The 18,458-nt window shown below is 36.7% G+C and overlaps 3 protein-coding genes across 8 annotated transcripts in view; 1 reads left to right on the forward strand and 2 right to left on the reverse strand.

Annotated features, from left to right (window-relative positions):
• The window catches only part of LOC147379592 (uncharacterized), a 36,875-nt gene extending 36,511 nt beyond the window's left edge, over positions 1-364 (reverse strand). The window contains exons 1-2 of the mRNA XM_086415377.1: positions 339-364; positions 89-277 (exon numbers count right to left, since the gene is read on the reverse strand). Coding sequence (XP_086271503.1) covers positions 89-277; positions 339-364 — 215 coding nt within the window. The remainder of the gene's footprint in view (positions 1-88; positions 278-338) is intronic.
• On the forward strand, positions 213-9,933 carry TTC14 (tetratricopeptide repeat domain 14). 5 transcript variants are annotated; one of them, XR_015162099.1, is made up of 12 exons: positions 213-523; positions 985-1,109; positions 1,209-1,408; positions 2,324-2,408; positions 2,507-2,636; positions 2,965-3,120; positions 3,528-3,599; positions 4,010-4,129; positions 4,234-4,356; positions 6,488-7,067; positions 7,504-7,613; positions 8,413-9,933. XR_015162099.1 is itself a non-coding variant. In XM_086395599.1 (12 exons), the coding sequence occupies exons 1-12, from the start codon at positions 363-365 to the stop codon at positions 9,326-9,328; spliced, it is 2,316 nt and encodes a 771-aa protein (XP_086251725.1). In that variant the 5' UTR covers positions 213-362; the 3' UTR covers positions 9,329-9,933. The 5 variants fall into 5 exon arrangements, 3 of the variants coding, with proteins under 3 accessions (XP_086251725.1, XP_086251736.1, XP_086251737.1); XR_015162110.1 differs by having other exon boundaries at positions 6,488-6,605; positions 7,521-7,613; XM_086395599.1 differs by having other exon boundaries at positions 6,488-6,605.
• Positions 9,934-11,828: 1,895 nt separating this feature from the next.
• The window catches only part of CCDC39 (coiled-coil domain 39 molecular ruler complex subunit), a 52,098-nt gene continuing 45,468 nt past the window's right edge, over positions 11,829-18,458 (reverse strand). For both annotated transcript variants that reach the window (XM_086395589.1, XM_086395584.1), the window contains 4 exons: positions 17,189-17,329; positions 16,871-17,050; positions 16,646-16,731; positions 11,829-12,737 (listed from right to left, as the gene is read on the reverse strand). In XM_086395589.1, the coding sequence (XP_086251715.1) occupies positions 12,584-12,737; positions 16,646-16,731; positions 16,871-17,050; positions 17,189-17,329 (561 nt within the window). In that variant the 3' untranslated portion in view covers positions 11,829-12,583. The remainder of the gene's footprint in view (positions 12,738-16,645; positions 16,732-16,870; positions 17,051-17,188; positions 17,330-18,458) is intronic.

Genomic DNA, 18,458 nt, shown 5'->3' on the forward strand with positions numbered 1-18,458 from the left:
TTATTTACCACAGATCAGAGCTTGGGCCATTTCAATGTAATAACACCACAGAAATTTTAAAACGAACACTTGTTACACACTTCACTACCTCAGAGCCACAACCGGCCCTAAACTCCGGAAAATGTTGCCCCAATCCTCCCGGCTTCCGTAATCTCGCTCAATTTCGCGATACCAAAACTGCGCTCCGCAGCACCGCCGCTGGGGGCGGTTCCAGAACACTTCCGGGAGGCCACTCTGGAGGTGTCTGGGATGTGTGCTTCCGGCGACTTCCAGGCCGCTTCCTCAGCCTCCACGACTACGGCCTGAAGTAGTGGGCGCTGAACCGGGGGGCTGCTGGCCTTTGGTCACGACAGTCTCTAGCCATGGATCGAGACCTCTTGCGGCAGTCACTAAATTTCCACGGCCCGTCTTTGCTGTCGCTGCTCCGGAGCGAACAGCAGGACAACCCGCACTTCCGGAGCCTCCTGGGGTCGGTGGCCGACCCTGCCCGGGGCCCGCCGGGCCAGCAGCAGTTACCGGGCAGGTAATGGGACGGCGGCGCCGCTGCGAGACGGGAGAGGGGACTCAGCTCCGGGCTTCATGACCGCAGTCCGGCTGCTGAGCCGAGGCTGTGTGCACATGAGGACTACGGCGCCGGTTTCGAGGGCGGGAGGGAGGAGGGTACCTTCTCCCTGATGTGGGCAATGCGGGATGTGGGTTGAACTTTTAAATCTAGTACTGCCACCAGAGGCGCGGATTCTTTAGCTAAAATCCTTTGGGCTTCTGTATATATGAAACAGCGCGGCTGTGTTTTTAAGTTTCCGCGCCCTCCATCTACAGACTGGCGTATGAGGGGATCCCTGGTTAAAACGTTTTTTCCGAGGATGTATGGCCAAGAGCTTAGGATGGTCATGATTGGGCGATGAAAGCAGAGAGCAGAAGGTTGTACGTACTAAAAGGTTTTGCAGAAAAACCAGTTTTCATAAATTTTGTTTTCTTTTTAAGAAAAGAGAGGAGAGTTGACAACATTGAAATACAAAAATTCATTTCCAAAAAAGCGGATCTGCTTTTTGCACTTTCCTGGAAATCAGATGCACCTACAACTGCTGAAGTTAGTGAAGACAATGATGGTGTGTTTAGTCTTAAAATTGTTGCGTTTTGGTTTAACAGCACTTTGATGAAGCAGAACACAGAGCTGTTGTTAGTAATTTTGTTACTTATTTTTTCAGATTATTATGCAGTCATGCCACCGTTAGAGCAATTCATGGATATACCTACTATGGACCGGAGAGAGCTGTTTTTTCGAGATATTGAGCGTGGTGATATAGTGATTGGAAGAATTAGTTCCATTCGGGAATTTGGGTTTTTCATGGTGTTGATTTGTTTAGGCAGTGGCATTATGAGAGATATATCCCACTTAGAAATCACAGTAAGTTACTCACCTTTTAGTTATTTGATTGTTTTTGATAAAAATGTCATCTCAGTGCAAAAATTATATCTTTTCATCCAGCTGTAATTAAGTGTACTCTGCAGACCTAGTTTTGAGAATTAAATAAGTATTAATAGAAATTTTAAGTACTTTTTTACTTTTTAAAAAAATTATTAGCAGTAATAAAATTAGTTTCTGCCACTGTTTCTAGTTTGGGGGGTTTGGTCCTTTGGCTGGCAGAAGTGGGTCCTGTTTTAAATGCTCAGATTAGTGGACCTGGTGAGATTAGTTAGTAGCCTGGGTTATCTTCTAGCTGAGAAGTCTTTAATTATTTAGTATTCAGCATTAGATACTTGCATATGGATAATTTAGAAACAAATTCCTGTCTTTTCTGTATATTTCCAATAATTAAGTGATTTGTACATCATGATACTTTGCCCAAGGTGAATAGATCTAAATTTGAAATACACTATGTCTCTTTAATTTGAAAGGTTCGGTATTGTCTATTAAAACAGAGAGGGAAGAAAACCAGAAGATACCGCAAACTTGATTAACACACCCAAACCTAGAAGAATTCACATTTCGTTTTCTTGGAAGTCTCCTACTTTCTGGACACATTTTAGTTTTATATTTAGTAAGCACAAAATATTTTTTTGTTTCATCATGCATACTTGCAATATATTCAGTTTCTAAAACTAATTGCAAGTTTCATGAGAGTTTAGCTTTGACCTGAACCAGAAAACTTTTTTTATTTATGTTTGGGCACAGAAATTTAAATTTAGAATCTAGGGTGCTAGTTGTTTTCTTAATATTCCTGTCAAGTCTTAGCTGTTTATACTGAACCGCTAGAATAAAAGAAGACACTTCTCTCTGAGGAATAGAATGTCTAGTGTTTTACAGTGCTTCTCATTGCAGGCCCTATGTCCGCTAAGAGACGTGCCTTCAATCAGTAACCATGGGGATCCTTTATCATATTACCAAACTGGTGACATCATTCGAGGTGATCAGTTTCCTCATATTAGTAAAAAAAAGTAACTGGTCATGTTTATGTTAGTTTGCATTGCTTTGCTAATCAACTTAATTTTCTTATTTTTTAAGCTGGAATCAAGGATATTGACAGATACCATGAAAAGCTTGCAGTGTCTCTATATAGCTCATCTCTTCCACCACACCTATCTGGTATTAAATTAGGTGTGATTAGTTCTGAAGAACTTCCTTTGTACTACAGGTAATTTTATCCACATTGTCTCAACAAGTTAATTGCAAAACAGTTTCTTGGCTAAAAAATTGCAGATTTTGCCCAACTTCTAACAAGAAAGTAGAATTCTAATTTCTCTTATTTCAAAATATGCTAATTTTATTTTTATAACCCATAAATCGGTTCAAACTTGGTAAAAGGAACCAAATCATAATTGCCACACTTTCATGTACAAAAATGGTCTGAGTATTTAAATCCCATGTAATAATGTTATTTCCATAATGAAAATGGGACACGCTATTTAATTGTGTTAATCATCTTAATCATCTTTATATTTTGTGTGTTTTTTTTCTTTAAGGAAAAGCGTTGAACTAAATAGCAATTCTTTGGAATCCTATGAGAATATCATGCAGAGTTCTTTGGGATTTGTTAATCCAGGAGTAGTTGAATTCCTTTTAGGAAAACTAGGAATAGATGAATCTAATCCGCCATCTTTAATGAGAGGCCTTCAAAGGTATAGTAAATCAGTATTTGTTCTGTTAAGTGGTGAGGTCTGTGGTGCTGATGTGAGAAGCTGCATAACTGAAGAACATAGTTGATTATCCTACGCTTGGTGGCAGCAATATGCCAAAGTTTGAATGAACTAGGTTATCCCTTCTTCTTCTGGAGTGGAGTCTTATCAGTGATTGATGTGTGCCGTGTGACCAGGTAGATGCAGAAAAAATTTATAAGATGCAGAAAATTTATAAGAATTTCGTGTATATGCTAAAGGAAAATACTTTTTAATAATAGTAGTCATTCCTGAGAGTTCAAAAATTTTGCAGTATAAATGGGAATACAAATTTCTTGCTTGAGATTCAGTTTTTATCTGTCATGTAAAGTAAGATATAGTTACAGTTTGACTTTTATTTTCTTTAATAGCAAAAATTTCTCTGAGGAGGATTTTGCTTCTGCGTTAAGAAAGAAGCAGTCTGCATCATGGGCTTTAAAATGGTATGAAGATTTTGTCATTCAACAATTGCATTATTTAACCTAATAGGTTAAGTTAAGGCAAGCATGCTTATGTCATCTTTAAGACAAAATTTGTTTATAAATGAATTTAAATGATACCTTTTTGAGATTAGCTTTTTTATAGATAAAAATGCTACTATGTTGTAAACTTTAAAGATTTACATTTTAGCCAATATTTTTTAAATTTTGTTAAAAAGGAATTAGTATATTATATCTGGATTTCATAAATATTTGTTACAAAATTATCTAAAGACTCTTTCTTAGTTATACTGAGAATATTGAAGACTAATAACTAATATATTTGGTTTGCTTTAAAATTTTATTTATGCTAACATTTTGTTTGGATATTCTGTGAAATAATTTGTTTTGTATGCTTTAAAATATATTTTTAGTGTGAAGATTGGAGTTGATTATTTTAAGGTTGGACGCCATGTGGATGCTATGAATGAATACAATAAGGCTCTGGAAATAGACAAACAAAATGTGGAAGCTTTGGTAGCTCGTGGAGCATTGTAAGTGGATCATGGGTTTTGAGGAATACTTACAAGATAAATGTATATAAGATTTATGAATAGCTCACAAGATAAATTCCTCTAATTTTGTCTCATATCTATAGATATGCAACAAAAGGAAGTCTAAACAAAGCAATAGAAGATTTTGAACTTGCACTGGAAAACTGTCCAACTCACAGAAATGCAAGAAAATACCTCTGCCAGACACTTGTAGAAAGAGGAGGGCAGTAAGTGTCAGATTGGTTTAATAGTAGAGATCTAATATTTAATAGCCAACTACTATAAAATCTTGAACTTAAAGAAATAGCATCTTTGACTTAGTTCAGATACTCTTAATTTCAGTTTTGATTGAAAATGTTTTTTAAATATAGTCCTTTTTACATTCTCTGATCCTTTTATCCTTCCTTATTACTTACTTTCTTCATGATTGGAGATATTTTAGTGTCTTGAGTTCACTGTTGTGAGTATGTATTTTAATACATAGAAAGTTAATAGGTAAATCTTGTGCTGGACACACACCAAAAGTTTTTGTTTAATAGAAATTTCTAACTCATTTCATCATTCTAGTAATTATAATGCCAGAAATACAAATTGAGAACTCTGTAGTTCATTGTACATAAGATTTCACTGTTTTAGTCAACTTATTGCTCTTTGTCTAATAAAATCCATGAACTTAGATTAAGTTCCTGGATTTTTGGATTAAACAAACCCTGTAACCTATATTATACTGTCCTGAGATACTGGCATAGTACGTGGCATAATGACTAACAGACTAGTCTAACTTATGAAATATTTTGAAGAAATATAGTATACTTTAAATATAAATAATTTGGTAACATCCTGCTTTAATAATTAAAGGCCAGCATCTTTTTTGCTATCATTTTTTCTTAAATAGAATCATCCCTTTTCTGCTTCATGAATTTGCCAGATCATTACAGTTTGTATGATCATTTCAGAACTCCATATAAATGAAATTTTGCAATATTTGTTTTTAACTGATAAGAACTTCTACTTGGACCCAAGTGATTGGAGCAGCTTTTTTCTTTCTTACATAGCTTACATAACTGTGCTTAGTTGTTCAGTTGTGTCTGACTCCTTGCGACCCCATGGATTGTAGCCTGCCACGCTCCTCTGTCCATGGGGATTCTCCAGGCAAGAACACTGGTGTGGGTTGCCATGCCCTGCTCCAGGAGATCTTCCCAATCCAGGGATCAGACCCAGGTCTCCCACATTGCTGGCAGATTCTTTACCATCTGAGCCACCAGGGAAGCCCCTACGTACATAGCTAGTGCCTCCTTAGATGTGGTTGTCTTACTATTCACATACTCGTGATTTTTAACTCTGTGAATGGCAACACCATCTATTCGGTCATCCAGTCCAGAAATCTTGATCGTCTTTGGCTTATTCCTTCCTCCCCTCATCCTATCTGACACAGAAGTGATTGCATTGAAACCACTGGGTTTATTCATTTGTTTTAAATTCTGATATTTCACAACATAGACTTGTGAGCATCATCTAATAATGATTATTATCCTTTCTGCAGGCTGGTTGTGATATGTGTGCCTTGGTATTTGTGATGTTAGCAGTAAATTTTCTGGGAAAATTCTTCTGTAGAAAGGAAAACTCTTCATAAACTACTAGGAGAAGCCAGCCTACATAGTTCTGTGCTAAAGTTCAAGATCATACTAAATTTCAGAGGGTATCAGTTGATGGTGTGTTTTCACAAATTTTACTAAAATGCCACTGCTTGACCTACAATATGGCTTTAATTATCAGTAATGAATTCCTATTTTTTATTTGTTTAATTGAGATACAGTTGATACATAACTTTATGTTAGTTTCAGGTTATGTTCAACACAGGATTCAATTTATGTATATATTGTGAAGAGTTGACCATTGTGTCTGATTAACATTGATCATCACACAGTTATGTTTTTTTTTTCTTGTGATGAGAACTTTTAAGATGTATTCTTTTTGCAACTTTCAAGTATGGTACTAACTATAATCACCATGCTGTATATCACATTCTCAGGACTTTATTTTATACCTGGAAGTTTATAAAATGAATCATTTTCACCCATTTTACCCACCCCCTACCCCACCTCCAGCAACCACCAGTCTATTCTCTGTATCTTTGAGTTCAGTTTCTCTGATGTGTTTTATGTGGTTTTATATTGTCTTTTACAACAAAACTAACAAAAAAATAGCAGAAGCACAGTATTTAAGTATTGTTCAATTTGGAAAATAATTTGCTAAACATAGTTTTTCCCTCATGAACTCACATAAGCTCTTGCCTATATGCGTATTTGAGAACTTCTAATTTTTACCAAAAAAGCTAAATTTTCCTTTTGAATTTAGGTTAGAAGAAGAAGAAAAGTTTTTAAATGCTGAAAGTTATTATAAGAAAGCTTTGGCTTTGGATGAAACTTTCAAAGATGCAGAGGATGCTTTGCAGAAGCTTCATGTATATATGCAGGTGATTCTTTATTTCCTCTTAGAAATGTAGTCATTTTTAAGATTAATGCCAAAACTTAACTTTCTTCTAGGGAATCTATTCTAGATCACTTAATTATGGCATTACAAAAAGTTTTTTAGATATAGCTTTTCTTAATTGGGTTTGACATTACTTCATAGTTTTGTTGAGAAAATTCCCATTGCCTGTTTGGTATGCAGTTGTCCTTGTAGAATTGTCCTTATAGTGAGCTTTCCTGATTCAGTATTATTACTGTAATTGAGCTAATTATAAAAACCATTCTGAAAAATATTTTATACTGTCTTTTCCTGTAATACTGATGATGATGTTTTCTCATGCATTTTCTTCTGAATTGGACCATTGCTGCTGTGTCTGACATCTGGTGCTGCTCATCCCCATCCTCAAACTGGAAAATGATTTCTTATGTAACCATGCATCCAACTGGGCTGTGCTATTTTTTAAATGGTTTGTATTTGAACATGGTGATTCCCCTCTCAACTCACCATATCGGGATTTCTTCCTTTGAATTTTATTTATAAAATTTGTGTCCTGTTTCAATTTTTAATGGTTTTTTTAATATATATATTTTTTTCATGTATTTTATTTTTTCTCTTTCTTGCACTCTGGGTCATGGGTATCAATGCAATGGCTTCCCTTTTTTTCCATGGAATACCAACTGCAATATGGTCCTCAATACTGTTCTGGCTGTTCAATGATTAATGCCAAACACCTGTGATTAATTTTTATATGTTAAAAATACTTTTTTAATGCTGGATATATGGTGATTTGGGTATACCACATCTGGTTTTGGTTGGGGGGTGGGTTGGTCTTTTGAAAACTGGATTTTATATATTCTGCTATTTTTAACGTGTGGTTTTTTCCGATATCTGGGTTCTAAAAGAAATCTTTGGAATTAAGAGAAAAACAAGCTGAAAAGGAAGAAAAGCAGAAAACAAAGAAAATAGAAACAAGTGCAGAAAAGTTGCGTAAGCTCTTAAAAGAGGAAAAAAGGTAAACTATAATATTCAGTATTTTTAAACTTAAAGCAAGTACTCAGTTGAACCAAAGTGCCATTTGGGAGATAAAGTAAGTAAAAAATTAAAGTGTTTCAAGTCATAATCAATGATTCTTAGCAAGTATGTGTACCATAAATTTTTCTGTAAAAAGGAGCAAAGGATGGCTAGAGTTCTGAAAAAAAAAAGAAAAAAGAATACAAATAAAATGTTATTTTAATTATCTGTATTTTAGGGAGAAATATTTCAAAATTAGAGCAGTAGTTCTCAACTGGGTGTGGTTTCCCATGGGACATTTTTGGTTTTCATAACTGGTAGGTGCTACTGGCATCTAGTGGATAGAGGTCAGAGATGCTGCTAAACTTTAACAATGATATAGAATTTCCCCACTGCCACCCTACCCTCCCAGCAAAGAGTTATTTGGCCAAAAATGTTAATAGTCCTGAGGTGGTAAAACCATGAACTAGACATAGCCAAATGTAAAACTTCCAGTTCTCTCCTTTATGTATTCAGATGCTCTTAAATTTTTAAGGTAATTTTAGAAATGTCACCGTGTATTTCAAAAATGATGGATTTGCTTACAGTGACAATTGTCTACACAAGTATTTTTTCCCAAAAGTCACGACTAATGGTAAAATTGGATATTGTAGTAAAAACTAAACTTAATACTATAATTCTTATATAAGCTGCAAACTTTTATGAAATCTTTAACGAGAATAAAATAGAACTAAAATCTTTATGGGTAATTAAACGTTTTTATACTCAACATATCTGATGAGTTAACTACATTTTTTTAGGCTAAAGAAAAAAAGAAGAAAATCAACTTCTTCTTCGAGTGTCTCTTCTGCTGATGAATCAGTTTCTTCTTCATCATCCTCTTCATCTTCTGGTCACAAAAGGCATAAGAAACATAAGAGGAACCGCTCAGAGTCTTCTCGAAGTTCTAAAAGGCATTCAGCTAAGGCATCCTCAAATCAGATAGATCAGAATAAGAAAGATGAGTGCTTCCCAGTTCCAGCTAATACGTCAGCATCTTTTCTTAACCAAAAACAAGAAGTGGAAAAACTATTGGAAAAGCAGGATAGGTTACCATATCAAAAGAAACAGGTAAAAGAAAAAGATAAATGTTCTTTCTCATCATCTTCTGTTGAAATGCCGGATGATTTTGGAGGTAGGTCTGAAGATCCAAGAGATTTTTATGATAGCTATAAAACTCAGGCAGGTAGTAGCAGAACAGAAAAGCCATATAAATCAGAAAGACATTTTTCCAGTAGAAGAGATTCCTCAGATTCTTTTTATAGGAGTTCAGAGGATAAGGTAAAAATGTATGGTTATAGAAGATCTGAAAAAGATACAGAAGGAAGAAAAGAGCACTATAGAAAGTGGGAGCCAGGTTCCACGAGACATGCTACTTCACCAGCAAGCTCAGACTACTCTTGGAAGTCAGGAGAAAAATATAAGAAATCCACTTATTCTGGATCACGTGATCTAAGTAGACATGAGCAAAGATATCAATTAAATAAAAATCAAGGAGAATATGAAAGAGAGGGTAATTACGAGGAGGATATTAAAACAGAGATTCCGGGAGAGGGGCTCAATAGCAAAGAGCATTCAGAAGGTGGAGTTAAAAAAAATTTACCTCAAAATTTACTCAATATATTTAATCAGATAGCTGCATTTGAGAAAGAAAAAGGAAATAAGCCAAAAAACTAATATGCCAAGGGTATCCTCAACATTACACTAAAGACTTTTAATAAAATATTTGGATCTTTTAGTAATACAGTCCAGAAATCTCTGCTCCCGTGGTTTGTAGACATTATGGAAATCAATTGCTTTTTATAGCGGTTCTCAAAGTATATTTGTTTCAGTTATAGGTCCCCGTTTCATAGCTTTTTTTTTTTAATGTGTGTATGTTATGTACAGTTATTTCTTATTCTGATGATTTAAACTTCTTCACCTAAAGATAACTTTCAAAGTATTGTTTCTTCATTGTACTATGGTATGTTAGAATTCCTCAGGTTCACCTTATCCTGCTGTTTGAGAAAATATTAAATTTGTGCATTGAACACTTGGGTCATTTTTATGAAAAATTATTTCATTCTGTTAAAAGCTCTTGACTTTCTAAAGAGATTATTTGAATGTTAAATACCATTTTATAATCATTTGTTTAAAGGTGAATTTTCTTCCATAACATTTTTAAATGGTAGACAGATACGTGTCTTGTCTAATTGACCTCTAAAGCCTGATTTAATTAAAATGATTTATGTACCAGATGTTTAAAAGTACATTAGGAATAAAGCCATGAAAGTTGAATAGGGGCCCATTTTGCTCATCTCTCTTTTTTTTTCTTCCTTGCTAACAGTGTAGCCCTAAGAAATTTCTTTAAATATTGACAAGACCATGCATTCCAGGCATGAATAGATCAGAGTAGGAAATAGTCCTTCTGGCAAAAGCAGCAGTGGCAAGTGAAGCACACTATAAATCTGGTCTTCCACTAAGGGAAAGGAAGTTAGGAAACTGTCCTAGTATTGCAAATGTCCAGCTGAGTGTGTTTTTTGATAGCCTAGAGCTGGCTTGCATTTCTGCTTTTCTTCCTAGAGTCTGAATAAATGATTCAGCTGACAGAACCTGGACTTACTCAGAATTAATTTCAGCAACTACAGCTGAAGAAGGAATGAACTTGGATTATAATGATTGTTCACAAATTATTAAAAACCGTATAGATGAGAATAGAGATAGGTATACATAGGAGTCATAGTTGTTTAGAATCTCATAGGCTTTAGAATCTCCAATTCATGATGATACTGGATGGCTGGGTTGAAGGGTAACGAGTATCCCCATCTACAAACGTCTAAGTGACAGAGAATGCCAGCAGAAGACAACACTTAGTCCTTGTTCTGTTTCGGTTCTTGCCGGCAATAAAATACCAAAACTTAATATAACTTGGTTCAGTCCAGTCGCTCAGTCGTGTCCGACTCTTGGCGACCCCATGAATTGCAGCACGCCAGGCCTCCTGGTCCATCACCAACTCCCGGAGTTAACTCAAACTCATGTCCATTGAGTCAGTGATGTCATCCAGCCATCTTATCCTCTGTCGTCCCCTTCTCCTGCCCCCAATCCCTCCCAGCATCAGAGTCTTTTCCAACGAGTCAACTCTTCACATCAGGTGGCCAAAGTAAAGTCTGACACTGTTTCCACTCTTTCCCCATCTATTTCTCATGAAGTGATGGGACCAGATGCCATGATCTTTGTTTTCTGAATGTTGAGCTTTAAGCCAACTTTTTCACTCTCCTCTTTCACTTTTCATCGAGAGACTTTAGTTCCTCTTCACTTTCTGCCGTAAGGGTGGTGTCATCTGCATATCTGAGGTTATTGATATTTCTCGCGGCCATCTTGATTCCAGCTTATGCTTCTGGCCCAGCGTTTCTCATGATGTACTCTAACTTAACCATTCCATAAATACTGTGCTAGGCTTTGGTTGGTGGCTTCTAATAATAGAAGCTACTGTGCAATTCCAGGGCTTCCCTGATAGCTCAGTTAGTGAAGAATCCACCTGCAATGCAGGAGACTCTAGTTCAATTCTTGGGTAGGAAAGATCTGCTGGAGAAGGGATAGGCTACCCACTATGCTATTCTTGGCCTGGAGAATTCCATGGACTGTATAGTCCATGGGGTCACAAAGAGTCAGACATGACTGAGCAACTTTACATTTTCACTATGCAATTCCAGTGTGTTGGGCCCTGTGCATTTATATAAATTACCTGATTTCAATAAACAACATAGATAACTTTTACTGTCTCTATATTATAAATGAGAAAAAAAGCATAGAGAAATAACTTTCCCAAGGTCACAGTACCAGTCCTTGCCTGTTTGGAATACACTTCAACTTCCAGGTAATTTGCAAAGTAAAATAGGGCAAAGAATGAGAATTTTGGTGAACATTCAAAGTGATAGTAAGATTAATCAGTTTTTATATTTCACAAATCTCACTGGAATAATGTTTTACAAAAAAACAAACCAGCTTTTTACCCATCTTATTCATTGGACTTGGCTGTGCCTTTTGCTTCCTGTTAAAAGAAATGACAATAAATACACCAGTGATCCAGAGAATTACTGCCTTTCAGAAGGAATTGCAAGTGACAGTTGTAAACAATGACAGTTTTTGTTAAGAAATACTTTTCCCCAAGATTTGAAGGAGACAGTACTCATTTAAGTATATATATTCTGATACATTTATTTGAAGACCAGTTTTATAACATAGTCATACTTCACCCTCTGTTCCAAAGTTCAGAGTGTTGGGCACGTTATGATAAAGAACTGACAAATAACTAATTCTTAATCTGGTAGTCTACCGGAAATTTACAGAATTCCTATTGCAAATCTAATTACGCCTGGCTTTCTTTCAACTGCTTATTAAATCAAGGAAATATTGAAAACATATTCTTGGTTGTATCTTGAGAGCAGAATCTTCACTATGTTTGACTTCTTTCAAGATCAGAGTGGCCTACTTCTAGAAATTTAAGCTCCACTGTTGCTATATAGTGGTTCTCTTTCCTGTCAGCTGTTTTCTTGGTGGAGGGAGGGGGAGAGGTAATGCTAAAAGAAGAAACTAACAGATTTCTTCTCCCAAAGTCTGAGAAATGTTTCTTTTAATAAATAAAACCTAATTTCAGGATCATCTAGGCCAAAAGAATTTTAATAGTGTTGTAAACTATATAGTACAGTAAATCTTTAGCGATTTCTTCCTAAAAGATTCTGTTACATTAGAAGTGAGAAGTTTCATGGCTAGCATGAAGTTTTTACATTTTTCACTGAATAAAACTTTTCTCTGGTCATTTTGTATTTCTAACACTTAGTAGGCCTTTATATCAGTATAAGGCATCCAGAAGTATACAGTGTGATATACTATTTTAAACTTAGGAGACTTTGGGTTTTGTGTTTACAACTTGTTCAAGAGAGATTTAAAATTTTATTTGTTGGTCTTTCTGCTTTTACCAGTACTGGAGGCACTGCTAGCACTAGTTGGTCTGGAAGTGCTGCCAGTTAGTGGAGAGGCTGGGAAGTTCAGCTCTAATACTTTGATCGAAGTCTGAGAAGCAGAAGTGCTTGTGCTCTTAGATGACCTAGAATAAAACCAGAGTTACAATAGTGTAATTCAGAATTTGTATTTTAGTAGAGACCCTCTCATTAATCGCAAAGATGCCATAATCCCACAAGTACTTAAAGAGATCAAAAAAGATACATTGTTAAGAGTGGTAATAATGAATTCTAAAAGACCATTAATAGTATCAGGAAATTAAGAAGAAAGAGATGATAAACATAAAGTTTCAAATCAGTAGAAAAATAGTTCTGCAAATATATTTCTATTTAAAAAAATGTTTCAACTATAATTTAGAATCATTAGGTATTAAAAGTTTGCCAAATCATTCAACAAAAGGTAAGAAAAGAGGCAAGAAAATTTGAGTGCTGGCAATAGTGATTAAAATGATAGATTATATAATTTGAGCCAAAAAGAAGAAAATGAGGGACCCATTGACAGGATAAAGTGGTGGGGTCATTTGAAAAACATAACTATCCATACAATTCTGAATGCTAAGTTTTGAAAGTATGCTTTTACAAAAATACTAGGGTGGGATGGGTGAATTTAACTCAGATGACCATTATATCTACTACTGTGGGCAGGAATCGCTTAGAAGAAATAGAGTACCGATTATAGTCAACAAGAGTCCGAAATGCAGTGCATGGATGCAATCTCAAAAACGATAGAATGATTTCTGTTCGTTGCCAAGGCAAACCATTCAATATCACGGTAACCCAAGTCTATGCCCTGACCAGTAACGCTGAAGAAGCTGAACAGTTCTATGAAGACCTACAAGATCTTTTAGAACTAAGAGCCAAAAAAGATGTCCTTTTCATTATAGGGGAGTGGAATGCAAAAGTAGGAAGTCAAGAAACACTGGGGGTAACAGGCAAATTTGGCCTTGGAGTACAAAATGAAGGGGGCAAAGACTAATAGAGTTCTGCCAAGAGAACGCACTGGTCATAGCAAACACCCTTTTCTAACAACACAAGAGAAGACCCTACACATGGACATCACCAGATGGCCAACACCGAAATCAGATTGATTATATTCTTTGCAGCCAAAGATGGAGAAGCTCTATACAGGCAGCAAAAACAAGACGGGGAGCAGCTCAGATCATGAACTCCAGCTCAGATCATGAACTCCTTACTGCCAAATTCAGACTGAAGAAAGTGGGGGAAATCACTAAACCATTCAGGTATGACCTAAATCAAATCCCATATGATTATACAGTGGAAGTGAGAAAGAGATTTAAGGGACTAGATCTGATACAGTGCCAGATGAACTATAGATGGACGTTCATGACATTGTACAGGAGACAAGACCATCCCCAGGAAAAGAAATGCAAAAAAGCAAAATGGCTATCTGAGGAGGGCTTACAAATAGCTGTAAAAAGAAGAGAAGCAAAAAGCAAAGGAAAGGAAAGATATAAGCATCTGAATGCAGAGTTCCAAAGAATAGCAAGGAGAGATAAGAAAGCCTTCCTCAGCGATGAATGCAAAGAAATAGAGGAAAACAACAGAATGGGAAAGACTAGAGGTCTCTTCAAGGAAATTAGAGATACCAAGGGAATATTTCATGCAAAGATGGGCTCAATGAAGGACAGAAATGATATGGACCTGACAGAAGCAGAAGATATTAAGAAGAGGTAGCAAGAATACACAGAAGAACTGTACAAAAAAAGATCTTCACGACCCAGATAATCATGATGGTGTGACCACTCACCTAGAACCAGACATCCTGGAATGTGAAGTCAAGTGGGCCTTAGGAAGCATCACTACAAACAAAGATAGTGGAGGCGATGGAATTCCAATTGAGCTATTTCAAATCCAAAAAGATGCTGTGAAAGTGCTGCAGTCAATATGTCAACAAATTTGAAAAACTCAGCAGTGGCCATAGACTGGAAAAGGTGAGTTTTCATTCCAATCCCAAAGAAAGGCAATGCCAAAGAATGCTCAAACTACTGCACAATTGCACTCATATCACACACTAGCAAAGTAATGCTCAAAATTCTCCAAGCCAGGTTTCAGCAATACATGAACCATGAACTTTCAGGTGTTCAAGCTGGTTTTCGAAAAGGCAGAGGAACCAGAGATCAAATTGCCAACATCCGCTGGATCATGGAAAAAGCAAGAGAGTTCCAGAAAAACATCTATTTCTGCTTTATTGACTATGCCAAAGCCTTTGACTCTTTGGATCACAATAAACTGTGGAAAATTCTGAAAGAGATGGGAATACCAGACCACCTGACCTGCCTCTTGAGAAACCTATATGCAGGTCAGGAAGCAACAGTTAGATCTGGACATGGAACAACAGACTGGTTCCAAATAGGAAAAGGAATACATCAAGGCTGTATATTGTCACCCTGCTTATTTAACTTATATGCAGAGTACATCATGAGAAACGCTGAGCTGGAAGAAGCACAAGCTGGAGTCAAGATTGCTGGGAGAAATAATAACCTCAGATATGCAGATGACACCACCCTTATGGCAGAAAGTGAAGAACTAAAGAGCCTCTTGATGAAAATGAAAGAGGACAGTGAAAAAGTTGGCTTAAAGCTCAACATTCAGAAAACAAAGATCATGGCATCTGGTCCCATCATTTCCCAGCAAATAGATGGGAAACAGTGGCTAACTTTATTTTGGGGGGCTCCAAAATCACTACAGATGGTAACTGCAGCCATGAAATTAAAAGACACTTACTTCTTGGAAGGAAAGTTATGACCAACCTAGATAGCATATTCAAAAGCAGAGACGTTGCTTTGTCAACAAAGGTCTGTCTAGTCCAGGCTATGGGTTTTCCAGTAGTCACGTATGGATGTGAGAGTTGGACTATAAAGAAAGCTGAGTGCCGAAGAATTGGTGTTTTTAAACTATGGTGTTGGAGAAGACTCTTGAGAGTCCCTTGGACTGCAACAAGATCCAACCAGTCCATCCTAAAGGAAATCAGTCCTGGGTGTTGATTGGAAGGACTGATGTTGAAGCTGAAACTCCAATACTTTGGCACCTGATGCAAGAGCTGACTGATTTGAAAAGACCCTGATGCTGGAAAGATTGAGGGCAGGAGGAGAAGGGGACGACAGAGGATGAGATGGCTGGATGGCATCACTGACTCAATGGACCTGAGTTTGGGTGAACTCCAGGAGTTGGTGATGGACAGGGAGACCTGGTGTGCGGGTCTCCCCCCCACACATGCGGTCACAAAGAGTTGGACACGACAGCGACTGAACTGAACTGAGGGTGTTTAAGTGGGTGGTCACCATGTTTACATAGAAAATGTTTATGGTTTTGTTTTACTTAAAAAATATCTTTTAGGAAATCCTTTCATGACATCTTGCTGTGGAGTAATGAAAAGTAATACGGTTCTGAATGTGGCAGATTGGGAATTTTAAGATGAGGATCATCTTTATTATTAATTATTATTTTGTCAGCAAGGCACAGGAACATTGACTAAATGTCTACCTGATACAATTCTGGATAAAACTAAACTGCAGAAGAAAAAATAATTTCCTTTTTAGCAAACAAAAGCAGCATAAATTTCTAACTTCTTAGATTTTACAGTGGATTTTAATCTTATAAATCTTACTCAATATGTATGTACAGCTAAGTGGTCCTTTTATGGTTTACTCAATTCTCCCCACACTCAGGGATGACCATGCTATGTGTATCATCCAAAATGTCACCCTGCTTTATCCTGCTGAAATAGCTAATAGTCACAAAGCACTATATGTCAAACTGGAAATGCTAACACCAGAGAGAAGCCAGAAGAGTCTTGTGCTGCTGGCTGGTTTCTGCCTCTGACACAAACATCAGAAGGTAGGGAAAGTGGGGGAGAGTACTAGCAGTGCACTGGCAGGTCCAACAGCGATGGCATATGGAAGTGGCCGAATTTGCTTGGGATGGAAGCTGTAACTGAGTGAGTCAGGAGATGGTGTTTTCTCCTTCCACTTACCTTGCTGATAACAGTGAAGTCTGGGAAGGAGATCTAGAACTGTGACGACTACCTTTAGTACTAGTTGTAGGTAGTTCTAAACCACTCTGGAAAAATATTCAAGAGCAATCATTAGTACCACTGCATTTCAGAGTATTTTTCAATAGATTTCATTTTATGTTTTTTAATTAAATTTTTCTTCATGAAATGTTTAAGAAATATTTGACTAGAAGATAACCTTATTACCTGTTGAAAGTATGTTTGAAGGATAACACCGATCTCAGCATTTTCTTGTGTGATATCAACTATCATTTCATCAATGATCTTGTGAAGCTGTTTCACTTCACGAAGTTTGATATCTTGTTCTTCTAGTGTTTCATCTTTTGTATCTTTCAAAAGACGGACTTCCTTGGTGAGTTTTGCACACTGTTGGTCAACAGCAGTCAGTTATTTAAACCTATTTTCTAGAACTAAGTATTTTTTAATGGATGAAGGAAGATGTGAGGTTACCATTTGGAACTCCAAAACAAATATGACAGGTCAGTTTTTTAAAGTTTCCAATACCTGTTTAGTTACTCTTTCTAATTTTGGCTTCTGTTCCTCAGTTTCTCTGTTTAATTGAAGTACATAAGCTTGCTTCTCTGTTACTTTTTCTTTGACGTTATTTGTTAAGTGTTCTATAACTGTTAAAGTATTTTCCATGCTCTGCAGAAAATAAATAATAACAAATTTATTGGTTAGGATCAGAAATAACATAATTGCCACTTGTCAAGTATTTAATTCTGATTCCTTTGTTTTTGTATATATGTGCTTGGTTGCTCAGTTGTAGCCAACTCTGCATATATAATGTACATTCTATTGGTAGATAATAAGTATAATGGTTTTATGGATTAAGTTTTATATATAATTCCACTGGAAGGTTATTATGGTATTTGGGAGAAAAACAATTCAAACAATGACTATTGAAAGCACACAGTTTTCAAAGATTCCCAACTCATATAATCTATTCCTTTAATAAAAAAAAAAAAAAAATCTCTGTAAGTGCACTCAGTCATGTCCAGCTCTGCGACCCTTTCAACTGTAGCCTGCCAGCCTCTTCTGTTCATGGGATTTTTCAGGGAAGAATACTGGAGTGGGTTGCCATTTCCTCCTCCAGTGGATCTTCCCAAACCAGGGATTGCACCCCTCTCTCTTGTGTCTGCTGCATTGGCAGGTGGATTCTTTACCACTGAGCCATCAGGGAAGCCCTTAAATGTTTATATGCTGCTGCTCCTGCTAAGTCACTTCAGTCGTGTCCGACTCTGTGTGACCCCAGAGATGGCAGCCCACCAGGCTCGCCCGTCCCTGGGATTCTCTAGGCAAGAACACTGGAGTGGGTTGCCATTTCCTTCTCCAATGCATGAAAGTGAAAAGTGAAAGTGAAGTCGTTCAGTCGTGTCCGACTCTTAGCGACCCCATGGACTGCAGCCTACCAGGCTCCTCCGTCCATAGGATTTTCCAGGCAAGAGTACTGGAGTGGGGTGCCATTGCCTTCTCCAAAATGTTTATATAGAGCCTGCTTATTACCATGCACATTGTTTTCTCATCTTTCAAATTTTTGTTTTAAGGAATAGTCTTTTAAGGTGATTTTAAAGGATTTAACTGAAATAAAGATTAGGGGATATCATAGGTAGTTAGCTGTAATTTATCCACTGATTACCAAGTAATTGTCAGGGCTTAGCACTGGGATTTTAACTAGTTAATACTTTGAGCACTTTTTTCTCATTTAAGTGAGATATCTCTAACTGCTTCTCTATAAAAAATTGTATATTAACAAGAGTAGAATAATTATAAT

Source organism: Bos grunniens, chromosome 1, assembly GCF_055505025.1.
Source record: "Bos grunniens cultivar Pamir isolate PY7600 chromosome 1, Bosgru_T2T1.0, whole genome shotgun sequence".
NCBI classification, from domain to species: domain Eukaryota; kingdom Metazoa; phylum Chordata; class Mammalia; order Artiodactyla; family Bovidae; genus Bos; species Bos grunniens.

Coding starts and splice junctions, on each gene's coding strand:
- TTC14 (XM_086395599.1), top strand. CDS start 363: ATGGATCGAGACCTCTTGCGGCAGTCACTAAATTTCCACGGCCCGTCT. Junction 3,121..3,527: donor TTAATGAGAGGCCTTCAAAG/GTATAGTAAATC, acceptor TTTCTTTAATAG/CAAAAATTTCTCTGAGGAGG. Junction 3,600..4,009: donor GCATCATGGGCTTTAAAATG/GTATGAAGATTT, acceptor ATATATTTTTAG/TGTGAAGATTGGAGTTGATT.